Here is a 15,780-nt window from a genome sequence, read left to right as displayed (position 1 = left end):
TTCCTGACCGCGCTCCTGTTCCTGACCGCGCTCCTGTTCCTGACCACGCTCCTGTTCCTGCAGAGGCGGCCCCTCTGCAGCCGCCTGCTGCAGCTCCCGGGCCGGCGCCCCCACTGCAGCCACCTCCTGTTCCTGACCGCGCTCCTGTTCCTGCAGAGGCGCCCCCACTGCAGCCACCTGCAGCTCCCGGGCAGGCGCCCCCACTGCAGCCACCTGCAGCTCCCGGGCAGGCGCCCCCACTGCAGCCACCTGCAGCTCCCGGGCAGGCGCCCCCACTGCAGCCACCTGCAGCTCCCGGGCAGGCGCCCCCACTGCAGCCACCTGCAGCTCCCGGGCAGGCGCCCCCACTGCAGTCACCTGCAGCTCCCGTCAGCGCTCCAGTTCCTGACCGCGCTGCAGTAGCTCCAGAGGTGCTCCCTCCGCCTGCAGCAGCTCCAGCTCCTGTCCCTTCTCCCCCAGTGACTTTTTCTCCCTCGCCCCGGCGAACTCGACCCCGACCGGGGGTCATCATGTCTGTGTCCCGTAAAGGGAGGGGACACAGACGCAGGGCTGGGGTCCCGCCCGCCCTGCCCCCTGGCTCGCCCTGCCTCGCCTGCGCTGGGGCTCGGTTGGCGCCTGCGGGTCCTGGCCCTCCGGGTCGGTTGTCGCCTGCGGGTCCCTCTCCGGTGCCTCGTCGCCCTGCCTCGCTCCCCTCTCCGGGTCCTGGTCGGTCGCCTGGGGGTTCCCCGACGGCGGCTCCTCGGTCGCCTGCGGGGCCCTTACCTCTGGCCCTTCCCCGGACGTCGCCGCCTGCTGCGGCTCCCCCCTCCTCCGGGCCTTCGCCCTGGCCCCTTCCTGCTCCCTCGTCCCCTTCCCCGGTGCTCCCTCCTGCTCCCTCCCTGGCCCCTCCGCGGGTCCCTCGCCCTGTCTCCTCTGCCCCTTCTCGGTCCCCTCCGGCTCCGGCCTCCCGGCCGCCTGCGGCCCCTCCGGCTGCCGCCCGTCGCCCGCTGGGGCTCCCACGGGCTCCCCTTTGTTCCCCCGCCTTCTCTCCCTTCTCTCCTGCCCTGGTCCCTCCTTTGTTTGCTCCTCCTCCTGTCTTTCCTCCTTTCTCCGTTCCTCGTTCCTTTGTTCCTCCCATCTCTGCTCCTCGTGTTCCTTCTTCTCCCTCTGGGTTCCCTCCGTTCACTCCCGGTCCTTTTGTTCCGCCTGTTCCCTCTGTTTCTCCCTTTCTAATCTGTCTCTCCGCTTTCCCGGCCCTTTGTCAGCTCCTGTCCTATGTTCTGTCTCTTGCCTTGTTTTGTGCCTCTGTCTTGTTCCCGGTCCTGCGTTGATTCTGTTCTTGTTTTTCAGGTCCTGTCTTGCCTCGTCCCGTCCGTCGCCCCCTTCCTTGGCGCACCCGGAGTAGCGCGCCTTTGGGGGGGGGTTCTGTCATGCCCGGCTCGTCCGCTCCTCGTGTGTGCCACGCCCCCTGATTACCCACGTGTGTTTCCCGGATTGTACCCAGCTGTGTCCGTTTGCTTTTCATCAGTCTTGTGTATTTAAGTCCTGGTCTCCCCAGTTTGGTTTGTCTGTCATTGATGTTAGTTGGCGTTACATGTCTCCTGCTCCCAGTTTGTATATTAAACCCTCGTTAATCCCCGACTTCCGCCTGCCTGCATCCTTCTTGCCCGTTCGCCTCGAACGATCGCCGCTCTGCCCGCGATCGCCGAGCGTTCCCGTGACAGGTGACAATGTCTCTGATATTTTTTTTCAGTGTCTTTTCTGTCAGTGCAGAGTATACTGCTGCCTGCTGCTCAAGATAGCGCTCCAACATGTCATATGTGGAATTCCATCTTGTAGTGACGTCGTGTATGAGCTTGTGGGCTGGTAGCTGTAGCATTTCTTGCTTTGTTTTAAGGACATGAGCTGCTGTTGTACTTCTGTGGAAAAAAGAAACCACCTTCCTAATCCTCCCAAGAAGGCGATCCATCTGGTTAACTGAGATTCCTCTTTGGCATGCTAAATTTATCACATGTGCAAAGCAAGATATCTGTGGCCCTAGTCCAGCTTCTGTCACTGCATTTACTTGGTTTCTGGCATTATCTGTGGTGACTGGGATATTGCTACATGCATTGTGTCTCTTTAACTTCCACTCAGCTACTGCTTCTATCAGGATTTGCGCTAGATTTGTGCTTGTGTGAGTCTCATAGAGGGGGCCTGTCTGTAGCACCGGACTTTGCATCTCCCATCCCGCTGTTATATAATGGGCAGTCACAGTCACGTAGCTTTCGGTAGCCCTTGATGTCCATCCGTCTGTGGTGATCGAAATAGAGGATGCATCTGATAAGTCTGCGACGATTTTGCTTTTTTCCTGTTCGTAAAGTTCAGGCATGACCTTCATGCTGAAATGTGTGCGCGAGGGTATTTCGTACCGTGGCTCAAGCACTTTTAGGAGGTTTTTAAAACCCTTGTTTTCAACAACAGAGTATGGCCTCATGTCTGCCGCGATAAACATCCCGATAGATTTGGTAATAGCTTTAGCCCGCTCTGATTCTGGTGCAAAGTGCTGCTTAAATGCAGCGGTGAGCAGCTGTTGCTGTGGTTGCTTTGGTTTGCATCCTGTCTGCACACCGGGGTGATGTCGCTTCAGATGCGTGGCCATACTCGATGTATTGCCACTTTCATACGGCTTTCTCGTGCCACAGTGTCTACACACTGTAACTGTTTTGTCCACCACCCTTCTTCTGTCATCATTATATTTTACAGGAAAGCCAAAATGCTCCCATACAAAAGATTTTAATGACGCAGGAAGCTTTTCGAGTTCCTCTGTTCCGCCGCTAGCCATCGTTGTTGACTGAGTCACATGTTCCGCTGACGTAAACACGACTTCTGTGTAATTAATTATTTATTATTTAAGCAATATCAGCAGAAAACACTGTTTTATCTGCGGTTATTTTTTTTTTATTTATCTAAAAGTAAAAAAAAAACGAGTTAATCCGCGGATCATGTGCGTTCCGAACCGTGGGTCGTAATCCGTACGGATCACGGATCAACCGCGATCCGTTGCACCCCTATAAGATTCTGAAAAGACTGATTAATGTGATTTAATTCTTGGGTCCACAAGAGTTAGCATTTAGGAGATGATGAGGGCGAAATCTCTGACAGCAAGGGAAAAATGTGCTTTCCCACTATAACGATGTTCTGGCGTTTTTTTTTTGTGTGTGTTTGTGTCGCATTGTAATGTAGAGCAAAACAGTAACCTAAAAAAGGCACATTCATGGAGAATACCTGATATGTAACTGTAACTGTTAACTAAATGCCCACATCCAAAGTACCAATTTACTTCAATAAGTACAGTATACCTAATAAAGCAGCCAGTGTGTGCGTATTGGTTATTACAATGCACAGTTTTAAGAATTAGATGACCATGACCTCCAATTTCTGCCACAGAATTCATTGAAACTTTGAATTCAGGAATACTTCACAATAAATTGACTGGCACACAAAGCCACAGAAATAGAACATAGTAAGTTCTAAATCTGTTAACACATACCTTTGCTTAAACAAACGTAGGCTACAGCATAGGATACAAGGCAGGTAAAACTCACTAACACACACACACACACACACACACACACACACACACACACAGACACACGGGTTTGTAATTAAACCTTTGTAGGGACTCTCCATTCATTTCTATGGGGAAGACTTGAATCACAACATGACGACCTTAACTACTACCCAGCCCTAAGTTTAAACTTAAGTAACCAAACAAAATATGAGACTTTTGGCATTTTTACAGATCTTTGTGGGAACCCGAAAAATGGTTCCCACAACAAAAAAGTTTTCATCACATTGTGGGGTACATTTGGTCCCAACAATGTAATATAAACATAATCACAGAGAGAGAGAGAGAGAGAGAGAGAGAGAGAGAGAGAGAGAGAGAGAGAGAGAGAGAGAGAGAGAGAGAGAGAGAGAGAGAGAGAGAGAGAGAGAGAGAGAGAGAGAGAGAGAGAGAGAGAGAGAGAGAGAGAGAGAGAGAGAGAGAGAGAGAGAGAGAGAGAGAGAGAGAGAGAGAGAGAGAGAGAGAGAGAGAGAGAGAGAGAGAGAGAGAGAGAGAGAGAGAGAGAGAGAGCAAACAAATATAACTGCTCCCTTCAAAAAGCAGAAACTTACCCCAGCTGAGTAATATAGGGCAGACACTGGAGAAAACTCCTTATCTCAGTCTCTTCATCTAACCAGCCAACAAGCTTTACTGGTTTCTTTACCCTCTGGAGTTCCAGGACTTCAGGGAGGATGGATGCCTTCCTCTCAGAGAGGACTATAACCCAGACTGCAGGAGCTGATTGATAAACTGGCTGTAGTGACAGCAGAACATGCTTATATGATGGATTCTTAGAATCTTTCAAAAATGAGTACAGATCCAGCATGAAGTCAGTCTGTTTTTTTGAATCATCATTACTGTTTGTGTCACCAAAAGGGAAAGAGGAATAACTGCAGACTGATGAGAGGAGCTGCAGTTTCTTCTCTCCTGTCTTTATGTCACACTCTGCTGCTTGATTGAAGAGATTGACCATGAACTTGATGGCTTTCTCTGAATTGAAATGCCTTTCATACAATCTGTAAGACATTATGAACAATGGTTAAGGAAAAGTACATCCTTCTGTGTTTTATTTACATTAAAAATTAAACGTAATTCAGCGCTGTTTGTTCAACTTACTCCCCTCCTGTTTTTAATTATTTTAAAATGTTACAAACACTTCACAGTGCATGTGGTCTTTGTACATAAATTTGTCACAATTCTAATGTTATGTCTATATAAAATAAATAATAGGATATCCAAAAAACAAATCACTCAGAATGTAATTAACATGATGGCATGATCCTTTTCCGATTCATCATTTTATCGGTTGCATGGCACGCACATCACAGCATTATTAGTCACAATCATCAGTTCATGGACTGCATGGAGTGCCTGCCTGTGCTGCGGCGATCATCCTAACATTCTGCCTTGTATTAAGTTACAAAAAAAAGAAGGAAAACAGGTCTCAGACGGGAGCCAAGAGTCTCACGACCAACACATTGCTATGATGAACCAGGCAGGCTGTCAGCATCCCGCTGATTCTTCCAGAACGACCAAATGGCCTGTCCACCCCTGTATTTATCTATAACTCAATTATTGTTGACCCAGAAGGATGATGTCATAATGTCACAATCCATGGTTTAATCAATGATAATGAGATGACTATAGCCAATGCCTACAGTATGGTCCAAACAATGACGACCCAAGATTTTTCAATAACCTTTTTTCATCAACCATATTGATTACTGGGGGAGACTTTAATACAATATTATGATGACTTGGCTTTAGCAGTATCTTCCAGTCACAAAACTCATTAGCAAAAGATTACGCATTCTTCTCATCTGTACATAAATCTTTCTCTAGGATTGATTTCTTCTCGGGGTGGCATGGTGGTGCAGTGGTTAGCACTGGTGCCTCACACCTTTGGGACCCGGGTTTGAGTCTCCGCCTGAGTCACATGTGTGTAGAGTTTACATGTTCTCCCCATGTCGTCATGGGGTTTCCTCCGGGTACTCCGGTTTCCCCCCACAGTCCAAAACATGCTGCGGCTAATTGTACTTGCTATATTACCCGTAGGTGTGCATGAATGCGTGATTGGTGTGTGAGTGTGCCCTGTGATGAGCTGGCCCCCCATTCTGGGTTGTTCCTTGCCTTGTGCCCATTGCTTCCAGGATAGGCTCCGGACCCCCCATGACCCAGTAGGATAAGCAGTTTGGAAAATGGATGGATGGATGAATGGATTATTCACTACTCGCACAAAATAATAAGCACTGTCTTCCAATGCATTGAGTAAAGCAGGGGTTCCCAAACTATGGGTTGTGACCTAAAATGCATTAAGATGAATGATGGACGATTACGTCGCCGCCATAGAATTAATAAGAGTTGTTCACTGTCCTCCTAGCAGACAAACATATGAAGTGATTGAGGTATTGATTGATTCTGATGATGTATGGACTAATCATCCAAGATTCAAATACGTCGTCCATGATTCACCCATAATATTATTGTGCAAAGGTCAAACTGCACAAATATGTTTTTCCTGATCACTCATATAACTTGTTTTGTTTTTTTTTTTTTACCAATAATTGGTTTTGTGGAACGCTTATATCGTCCTGGGACACTTATCTTGGTTTTGGGGAAGAAGAAAGAGTGTCGCCCAAGGATACTTGCCTTGCTAAGAAATGAAAGTGTTGCCCAAGGACACTTGCCTTCTTTTTCTAAAAATCTGAAGGAAAAGTGTTACTTAGGTTTGCTCTGCAGCTGCAGGCCGTTTCACTCCACTTAGATGGAAAACTGAGAGTGCATTGCCTGAGGGGAGGGGTTAGTCTGGCCAGCCCATTCAACCTTGCAAATAGTCTGTAGGGTTTGTAAACTATACCCTAGCCCTTTTGATGTTGCTAATTTTAGGTTTATAATGGAATAAGATAGATTTGCCATAAGATTTCCTGTGTGAGCATGACAGTCTGAAAGCCAGAGTGTCATGCCAGATGGGTGAGAGTTGGTAACCCTGAAAACATATGTTTTTGAATTGTTCCACTGAGTGGATTTGTATAAAAAATAAGTGATTCATACAGTTGTTCACAAAACATAAACTTTGAGGAACACAAAATTACCAATAAACTACGTCCATTTATCTAACTTTTCATAAAAAACGTACTGCGTACTGCAAAAACTTGTCAGCTGTGCGATGTCAGGACAGCAGCTACACTGTTAGGAACATTTTGGCGTTTTTGTTCAGGTGTTAGATTTCCTGCTGTTATTAACGGCACATTAGCACAAACAAAAGAGCTGCATACACCAAAGTACGTCTTGCTTGGCAGTTAAAGGAGTTTGACTTTCATTGGCCTGGGAAACTGAGGCTTAAGTGTTAATTGGGCAGTTGTGCCTTTTACCAGGCACCTTGTATGAAGGCAGTGGCAAAAATATATGCTGGTTTAGCAAATATGTTTCACTTATTAATTTGTTATTATAAATATATGTAACCAGGTTATTATTACACAAAATTATTACACAAAATTTGAGATCTGTTTTTGAATTTGGTAACGTACTATCAGGATATGGTGTATATTTAACAGAAAATTCACACAACGCAGAAAAGCTGGTTACATGTACTATAAAAAAACAAATATTCAATACAGCTGAATCTTGGAAGAAAATAAAATTCGTAGATTTTCTTTAATAGGCTGTTATTATTATCTAATTATATAATAATTGAGCTTGTTCACTTACTGCGGTCTTAACGGTTTAGTGCAAATCCATATCATCATGCACAGGCATACCAGTGTACCGCCTGTAACATGCTACACTGGATCTCTATAAAAATAAATGAATGTCCACTCTGCTTATATCTCGACAGGAAACTATACTCAAAATCCCCTGAAATGCTCTCCCGGTAACATCAACCGTTTTGCAGCTATCAAGCTGCTTTCTGGCACTGTCGTCATTACCACTGCACATATTCCATGATATCTCTTCCTTTTGTTAATTTTCCCCTCTGTTAGTGCTAACAGCTTACAAATAGGCACTCTTACAGGACAAAAACCATGTTTTAACAATATCAGCTGGGTTATAATCAGTATACATGTACATTATACATCATAAAATGAACTCATTCAACTGTATCCTCTCCTACAGAGACAAATAACACATATTTAACAAGTAACATGCTCATTATGTGACGTTACACCAGTACATTTCTCATAATGCTAAATAACTCATCACTAGTCCCTGATACCCTCTCCCCTTAATTTAAACTGACAGTTCAGACAGTATGCTGGCCACATTCATTGCTCATAGGTATAGTCTTTCAGATGGTTTACTGATTCTGCCAGCTTTGGTACACTGCAGACCACGGCCTGGCATGTGCTCGCTGTAGGAGAACAGGAAGGTTGATCCACCTGCTCAGAGGTAGGAATGGGAGTTTCCTCTGGCCCCAGCTACTCAGTGAATGGCATTGCCTGAAGATGCCGATGGTTACGGCGGAGTATGGCACCTTATTCAGTCTCAACAATGTAAGATTGTGGTGTGGCACTCTCACCAGTGACTATACCTGGCTTGGCGCAGAGTTTTTGGTCATCTAATCTCCTGAGGATACGGTCTCCTGGCTACAGTGGTGGTAAGGGTCCCGCACCATGATGTTGGCTATAATAGTGCCTCCACTTTGCCTTTTCTGCTGCATCCTTGGCTCGGATGTGCTGCCTGTTTGGCCCTCTGGGCAGCAGGTTGTGGTCGAGTGTAGGTAGGGTTGTCCGAGTTTGTCAGCTCATTAGGAGCTTATCTGTACTCGCTCCTGTGAGTGCTAGAAGCGGATCCTTTTGTCTCAGGATCCTTTTAGCTATGTACACAGCTGGTTCCACAAGTCCATTGCCTTGGGGGTGGTGTGGGCTGGATGTGATCAAGTTCTCTGGCTAGTTCTTTAAACTCAGTGCTGGAGAACTGAGGTCCATTATCACTGACCACCTCTTCCGTTATTCCGTATCAGGAAACTGTAGCTTTTAGTTTTTCACTTACTTGTGCAGTTGTGGGCATGTGCAGAATTTCTAGGAACAATGAGTAATACTGTAATCTAAAATGACAAGGTACTTCTGCTTACCATGTTCACAGAGGTCCATGCCAATTATTTCCATGGCCTATCAGGAAGTAGGGTTGAAATCAAAAGCTCTCTGGACTGGGATCTGCCGGCAGGTATGACAGGCTAGGACTGTATGATTTATGTCAGATGATATCCCTGGCCACCACACTGATGTCCGAACCCTGCCTCTACATTTGGTCAGTCTCTGGTGTCTGTCATGTATATGGTCTGACACGCTATCCTTTAGTGTGACTGGTGTGACTATTCTGTCTCACCCTGATTACATACTGTACTGTATGCATTGTAAAGTGACAGTTCATATTGCACAGGGAAAATCTCACTGAGGGACGTACCTTGTTCTTGTGCTCTAGCTGTCTTGGACTTCAACAGTTCATGTACTGTAATTTCTATAACAGTCGAATAAATGACTGCACTAATTACACAGGTGATCAATTTAACATAAAGATAAAGAAAGAAAATAGTACAGCAGTAGTTAATTTTAATAGTAGAAGTATATATGCAAATTTCCAAAACATAAAAGAGTATTTAAGACAGTTTAAAACTGTTTATTTAGTGTGATAGCCATATCGGAAACCTGGGTAACCCCTGACAAAGACGAAGACTTTGAATTAAATGGATATGTATTCCTTCATTTAGAGAGGATAAGTAATAAGGGAGCAGGGCCGGTGTCAGAGCGGATCTACCAGGCTGGCATCTACCTGACTATGGGGGGGCACTATCGATCGTGAACTATATCCATATGAGCGGCACTAGAGGTTGACAATTTTTCATGACTCCCATGGGTGACGGTATTCCCAGCAATGTTAATGTTAGCTGCCATCAACAACAAAAAGACCCAGACGAGCGGTCAGTCATCATAACAGCCCCCTACACTGTCATGCAAACCCTAAGATCACAGGACTAATGAAAAGTGGGATTCCCAGCGATGCTAATGTTAGCTGCCATCAACAACAACAAAAAAGACCCAGACAAGTGGTCAGTCATCATAACAGCCCCCTACACTGTCATGCAAACCCTAAGATCACAGGACTAATGAAAAGTGGGATTCCCAGCGATGCTAATGTTAGCTGCCATCAACAACAAAAAGACCCAGACAAGTGGTCAATCATCATAACAGCCCCTTACTCTGTCATGCAAACCCTAAGATCACAGGACTAATGAAAAGTGGGATTCCCAGCGATGCTAATGTTAGCTGCCATCAACAACAAAAAGACCCAGACAAGTGGTCAATCATCATAACAGCCCCTTACTCTGTCATGCAAACCCTAAGATCACAGGACTAATGAAAAGTGGGATTCCCAGCGATGCTAATGTTAGCTGCCATCAACAACAAAAAGACCCAGACAAGTGGTCAATCATCATAACAGCCCCTTACTCTGTCATGCAAACCCTAAGATCACAGGACTAATGAAAAGTAAACAAGCACCTTTCATATGCATCCCTTGTGATGCATAAAACGCAAACGCAGCGCAATGTTTTGTTCAGATTGAACGCAGGAACAGCTTAAAGTTGATTAGGCTTCTCATGAGTGACACAGCTCAAACTCCCTCAGGTTCTCAACTTATATATATATATACAGTATTTGTAATTCCCAAAACTGCTAATTTATTCACCAATTTCCCCTCTGTATTAGACTATACTGTATATATCAATTGTTGAGGATTTCACCACATGCTGTCAGACTGGGAGACCTATTCTCAATTTCTTGTGATCCAAGTAAAATTTGTAAACAAAGAGTGGAATTTGGTTTAGGACGGTAGTGCCGCCACGCTTTCTGGTGAAAGTGAAAATTTTTTATGTAATTATATAATGTATATCTATTGCTACATTTGTCAATAGACATATGACTGCATACACTAAACTGAAACGTACATAATATTTTTCGTTGACAGTCTCCAATTCGATCTGATAGTAGAAAATTTATATTAATTATTGTTGTTGCTATCAGTACCTTCAGTGGAGTCAGTGCTGACAGTTGAAGAAATAACGACATCATCCTGTCGACCTGCTGGAGGAAGCCTAGATGAACCTCCATCACTTTCTCACATCCATTAATTTTCAGTTGCAAATAACCAATGCCATTGAATGAATCGTTCCCTTGAATTACACACCCTTATGAAAAGAGGCTGCTCAGTTGAATGAATCGCTACCCTAATGTGATCGCTGGAGGTTGAAAATTCTATTTTATCATATTTTCTGCACGAAAGTCAAATGCCGCACCAAAGCAACAACCAATCAGCACCAACTAGTCTACATTCTTTCAAGTGAATTTATAATATGACAAAAAAATATTTGAAACCGCTATTTATTAATTTCGAGAATGTTTACACGTTTAATATCTGAAAAATAATTAGATATAAAAATGAATATTTTGGAGCCTGTGGTGGTGGGTTCTGGAGCGTGTGTGGGGGGGGGGGGGGCGTGGCGACTCGTTAGGGGGGGAAATGCCTTTGAATGCCTCACCTTGACGCCGGCACTATAACGGAGGTGAGGTGGCACTTTATATTGATAAAAATTTTAACTACAAAAAAGTCAAAAGGATAACGACTATTATAGATGGAGTGGTGGAATGTTTAACAGTTGAAATTTGGATGGAAAGAAAGAGAAATATAATCTTTAGTTGTATATATAGAACACCAGGGTCTATAAAGATTGAAATTTTTAACAATAGTTTGTAGGGGTTGTTTACTAATATAAGTCAGAAAGAGGTGTTTATTTGTGGAGACTTTAATATTGACTTCTTGAATCCAAATCATAATAAAAGAACAGATGAATATATTGATACCATGTATAGCATGGGTCTTTTTCCCCTGATAACAAGACCAACTAGAGTAACATCACATAGTGCCACTTTTATTGATAATATATTTGTTGAGAAATATCATTTGTTGACAGACAGCCAGTATTGATTTAGGAATAATAGACTGACAGCATTGGCATTGATGGACTTGGTAGAAGAAATAACAGAATGTATTGATAATAAGAAGTATGCACTTGGGGTGTTTTTAGACTTAAAGAAAGCATTTGACACTGTCCACCATGATATATTGATTATAAAGATGGAGAAGTATGGTTTCAGAGGTATTGTATTGGACTGGTTAAAGAGCTATATAACTAACAGGCAACAATTTGTACAAATACATCAGCATAAATCTAGATTTATGAATATAGCATGTGGGGTACCTCAAGGATCAGTTTTAGATCCAAAATTGTTTATAATGTACAACCCCAAATCAGAAAAAGTTGGGACAGGGTGGAAAATGTGAATAAAAAAATAAAGCAGTAATTCACAAATGTCCCTTAACTTTTATTTCATTGCAGACAGTATGAACACAAGATAATTCATGTATTTTTTGGTCAACATCATTTGATTTGTAAATAAACATCCATTCTTGCCATTGAGGCTTGCAACACATTCCAAAAAAAGTTGGGACAGTACAGCATTTACCACTTTGTACAGTTCCCCTGTCTTTTAACAACATTTAAAAGACGTTTAGGCATTGAAGAAATCAAGTGACTAAGTGTTGCAGGTGTTACTTTGTCCCATTCTTCCTGCAAACAATGTTTTAGGTGCGCAGCAGTACGGGGTCTTCTTTGACACAATTTTCGTTTCAAAATGCGCCAAACATTCTCTATTGGAGACAAATCAGGGCTGCAGGCCGGCCAGTCAAGCATCCGCACCCTCTTTTTACGCAGCCATGCCTTTGTTATGCGCGCAGTATGTGGTTTGGCATTGTCTTGCTGAAATAAGCATGGGCGTCCCTGGAAAAGACGTCGTCTTGAAGGCAGCATTTGTTTCTCCAAAACTGAGATATACTTCTCAGCATTGATGGTGCCATCGCAGAAGTGCAAGTTACCTTTGCCAAAGGCACTGACACAACCCCATACCATGACAGACCCTGGCTTTTGGACTTGTATCTGGTAACAGTCTGGATGGTCCTTTTCCTCTTTGGTCCGCAGCACACGGCGTCCATTTCTTCCAAAAAAGATGTGAAAAACCGATTCGTCTGACCACAATACACGATTCCACTGCACAATGGACCTTCCCAGATGCCTTTGAGCCCAGAGAAGTCGACGGCGTTTCTGGATGCTATTTATGTAGGGCTTCCTTTTGGCACAGTACAGTTTTAGCTGGCATTTCCTAATGTAACTACGTACTGTAGTGCTTGACAGTGACTTCCTGAAGTAGTCCTGAGCCCACGCAGTTATATCATTTATTGATGAATGACGGTTTTTAATGCAGTGCCGTCTGAGGGCTCGGAGATCACGGCCATTCAGTTTAGGCTTGCGCCCTTGGCCTTTGCGCACGGTGATTTCTCCAGATTCCCTGATTCTTTTCACTATGTTATGCACTGTAGAGGGAGGAATGCCCAAATCTCTTCCTATCTTTCTTTGAGAAATGTTTTTCTTCATCATTTCAAAGATTTTTGCCCGCACTTGGTGGCAAACTGGCGATCCTCTGCCCATCTTTGCTCCTAAAGGAATAGGCCTTTCCTCGATGCTGCTATTGTACCGAATCATGATTGCAATCACCTGTTAACATCACCAGTTTCAAATCACATCATTATTTAGTTATTATGCCTCATTACTACCCCTGAATTGCCCCCGTCCCAACTTTTTTTGGAATGTGTTGCAAGCCTGAATGGCAAGAATGGATGTTTATTTACAAATCAGATGATGTTGACCAAAAAATACATGAATTATCTTGTGTTCATACTGTCTGCAATGAAATAAAAGTTAAGGGACATTTGTGAATTACTGCTTTATTTTTTTATTCACATTTTCCACCCTGTCCCAACTTTTTCTGATTTGGGGTTGTATATAAATGATATTTGTAGAGTATGAAATATATAAAAATTTGTTTTATTTGCAGATGACACAAATATTTTTTTGTTGTGGGTGGGAGTGCAGCAGGTTTTGGAGGTGATCACATATTTGAAATTAAATAAATTAAACTAAAAAATGGTTTGATATAAATTGTCATAAAATTTAGATAAAACCAAATTTATGTTATTTGAAAAATATAAGAGAAATATGGAAGTAAAAATATGTATTGATAATGTAAACATGGAAAGGGTAAATGAAATAAATTTTTTTGGTGTGATGTTAGACCACAAAATCTGCTGGACACCACACATTAAATACGTTCGAGGAAGCTGGCATGGAACCTGGCCATCCTGGGGAAAACAAGGCATATCTTAAATCTGTAATCATTATATACCTTATATTGTACATTAATTTTACCATATATGAGCTATTGTGTGTGTGGGGAAACACATATAAAAGTAATCTGAAAACAATAACTATAATGCAGAAGAGGGCCATTCGATTAATAAATGAAGTAGGGCACAAAGTAAATTTGGGAATAACCAAAACAGTGAATGTGAAATGCATCAAATGTGAAAGGGTTATTATATTTCCACACAACTGGCATGCCAGCTCTGATGCCCATGCATTGCTGAAAAGCTAGTTGTCATACCCGGCTCGTATGATCCTCGTGTGTGCCACGCCCCCCTGATTATCCATGTGTGCCTCCCTAATCATGCGCAGCTGTATCCTGTTGTTTTGCCCTGTCTTTGTTCTATATCAGTCCACGTCTAGCCCTGCTTTTTGTCCATCATTGATGTTAACTGATGTTAGTTGATGTTAGTGCTGTTGTTCTGTCCTGCCCTGCCCGTCTTCCCTTTAATAAATCCCCGTTTTCCCGATGTTCGGCTACCTGCTTCGTCATTCCCTGCCTCCTGCCCGCCTACTTGCCCGTCCGTATCCGACGAAACCTGACACCAGTACTCATGTGATTTTAATTATATACTAAGACTACAAGCATTTTTGCAATTTTTCAGACTTAGACCTACCTGTGATGGAACATCGGATCAGTTTCTTATTAACCCACGCCCCCAAATATCTGATACCAATGGTGGGTATCAGATTGGTGCCATCTCTAGTTTTTCTGACATTATGGGGATACACTCACATAAACACACAGACACATACTGTACAAATGAGTGCAGAAAGCTACTTGAACAGGTTTCATTATAAAAGTAAAAACTTACCCCAGCTGAGAAATGTAGGGCAGACACTGGAGAAAACTCTTAATCTCATTCTCTTCATCTGACCAGCCAACAAGCTTTACTGGTTTCTTCATTGTCTGGAATTCCAGGACTTCAAAGATGATGGATGCCTTCTTCCTAGTGAGGTCTATAAACCAGACTGCAGGAGCTGATTGATAAACTGGCAGCAATGCCTGTAGAACATGCTCATTTGCTTTATCTTCAGAATCCTTCAAATATGAGTACAGATCCAGCAGAAAGTCGCTCTGCTTTTGTGATTCATTGTCACTGTTTCTGTCAGCAGCAAGAGGGAAAGAGGAATAACTGCAGACTGATGAGAGGAGCTGCAGTTTCTTCTCTCCTGTCTTTATGTCACACTCTGCTGCTTGAATGAAGAGACTGACAATGAATTTGATGGCTTCCTTTGAGTTAAAATGCCTTACAGGTAATCTGCAATATAATACGAAAAATGTTTTCAGAATAGTATATCAATTCTGTATTTCATAAACAGTACCAATCAAAAGTTTGGACACACCTACCCATAGAAGGTTTCTTTGTACAGTTCTCAAAATTTTTTAATAATTATAAAGACATCAAAACCACAAAATAACATATATACAACTATGTACTGACCAAAAAAGTATTAAACAAAAAACAAAAAAATTGTTGGGACGAGGGCAGCTCTGTGAGTAGGGGATTAATTAATTATTAATGGGGTGACCATTTATATGAATTATAATATTATACAACTGATACAGTATAATCCCATTATAGAGGACTCGCTTATACCAGAATATCGTCTATAACAGACAAGGTCCGCTGGTCCCGGCCGTGTGCCTTTATAAACATGCAGAAAAAGCACTGGATATAGCGGACTCGCATATAACGGAATTTCGCATATAAAGGACAAACAATTTGGTCCCCAGGGCTGCTTTTAGCTGTAGATTTGTTAAGCTCCAAGAAGGGTGGATACTCAACTAATGTTTGGTGCAAAGACAGGTTGATGAAATAGAGACTTAGATAGGCTACTAGAGATCCATACCTTGGTGATGACTAAAATACTGGTGCAGTATATAGCCTACATGTGCAGTAAC

The 15,780-nt window shown here is 43.1% G+C and overlaps 1 protein-coding gene across 2 annotated transcripts in view; it reads right to left on the bottom strand.

Moving 5' to 3' along the window:
• Positions 1-15,780, bottom strand: part of LOC125709938 (uncharacterized) — an 83,118-nt gene that overhangs the window by 25,650 nt on the left and 41,688 nt on the right. The window contains exons 12-13 of one of the 2 annotated variants that reach the window (XM_048979011.1): positions 14,690-15,136; positions 4,138-4,581 (exon numbers count right to left, since the gene is read on the bottom strand). In XM_048979011.1, the coding sequence (XP_048834968.1) occupies positions 4,138-4,581; positions 14,690-15,136 (891 nt within the window). The remainder of the gene's footprint in view (positions 1-4,137; positions 4,582-14,689; positions 15,137-15,780) is intronic. The other variant, XM_048979012.1, reaches the window with a different exon arrangement.

The sequence above is a fragment of the Brienomyrus brachyistius genome, chromosome 16, assembly GCF_023856365.1.
Source record: "Brienomyrus brachyistius isolate T26 chromosome 16, BBRACH_0.4, whole genome shotgun sequence".
NCBI classification, from domain to species: Eukaryota; Metazoa; Chordata; class Actinopteri; order Osteoglossiformes; family Mormyridae; genus Brienomyrus; species Brienomyrus brachyistius.
Note: the sequence above shows the minus strand (reverse complement) of the source record. Positions and strands in the feature narration are given on the sequence as shown.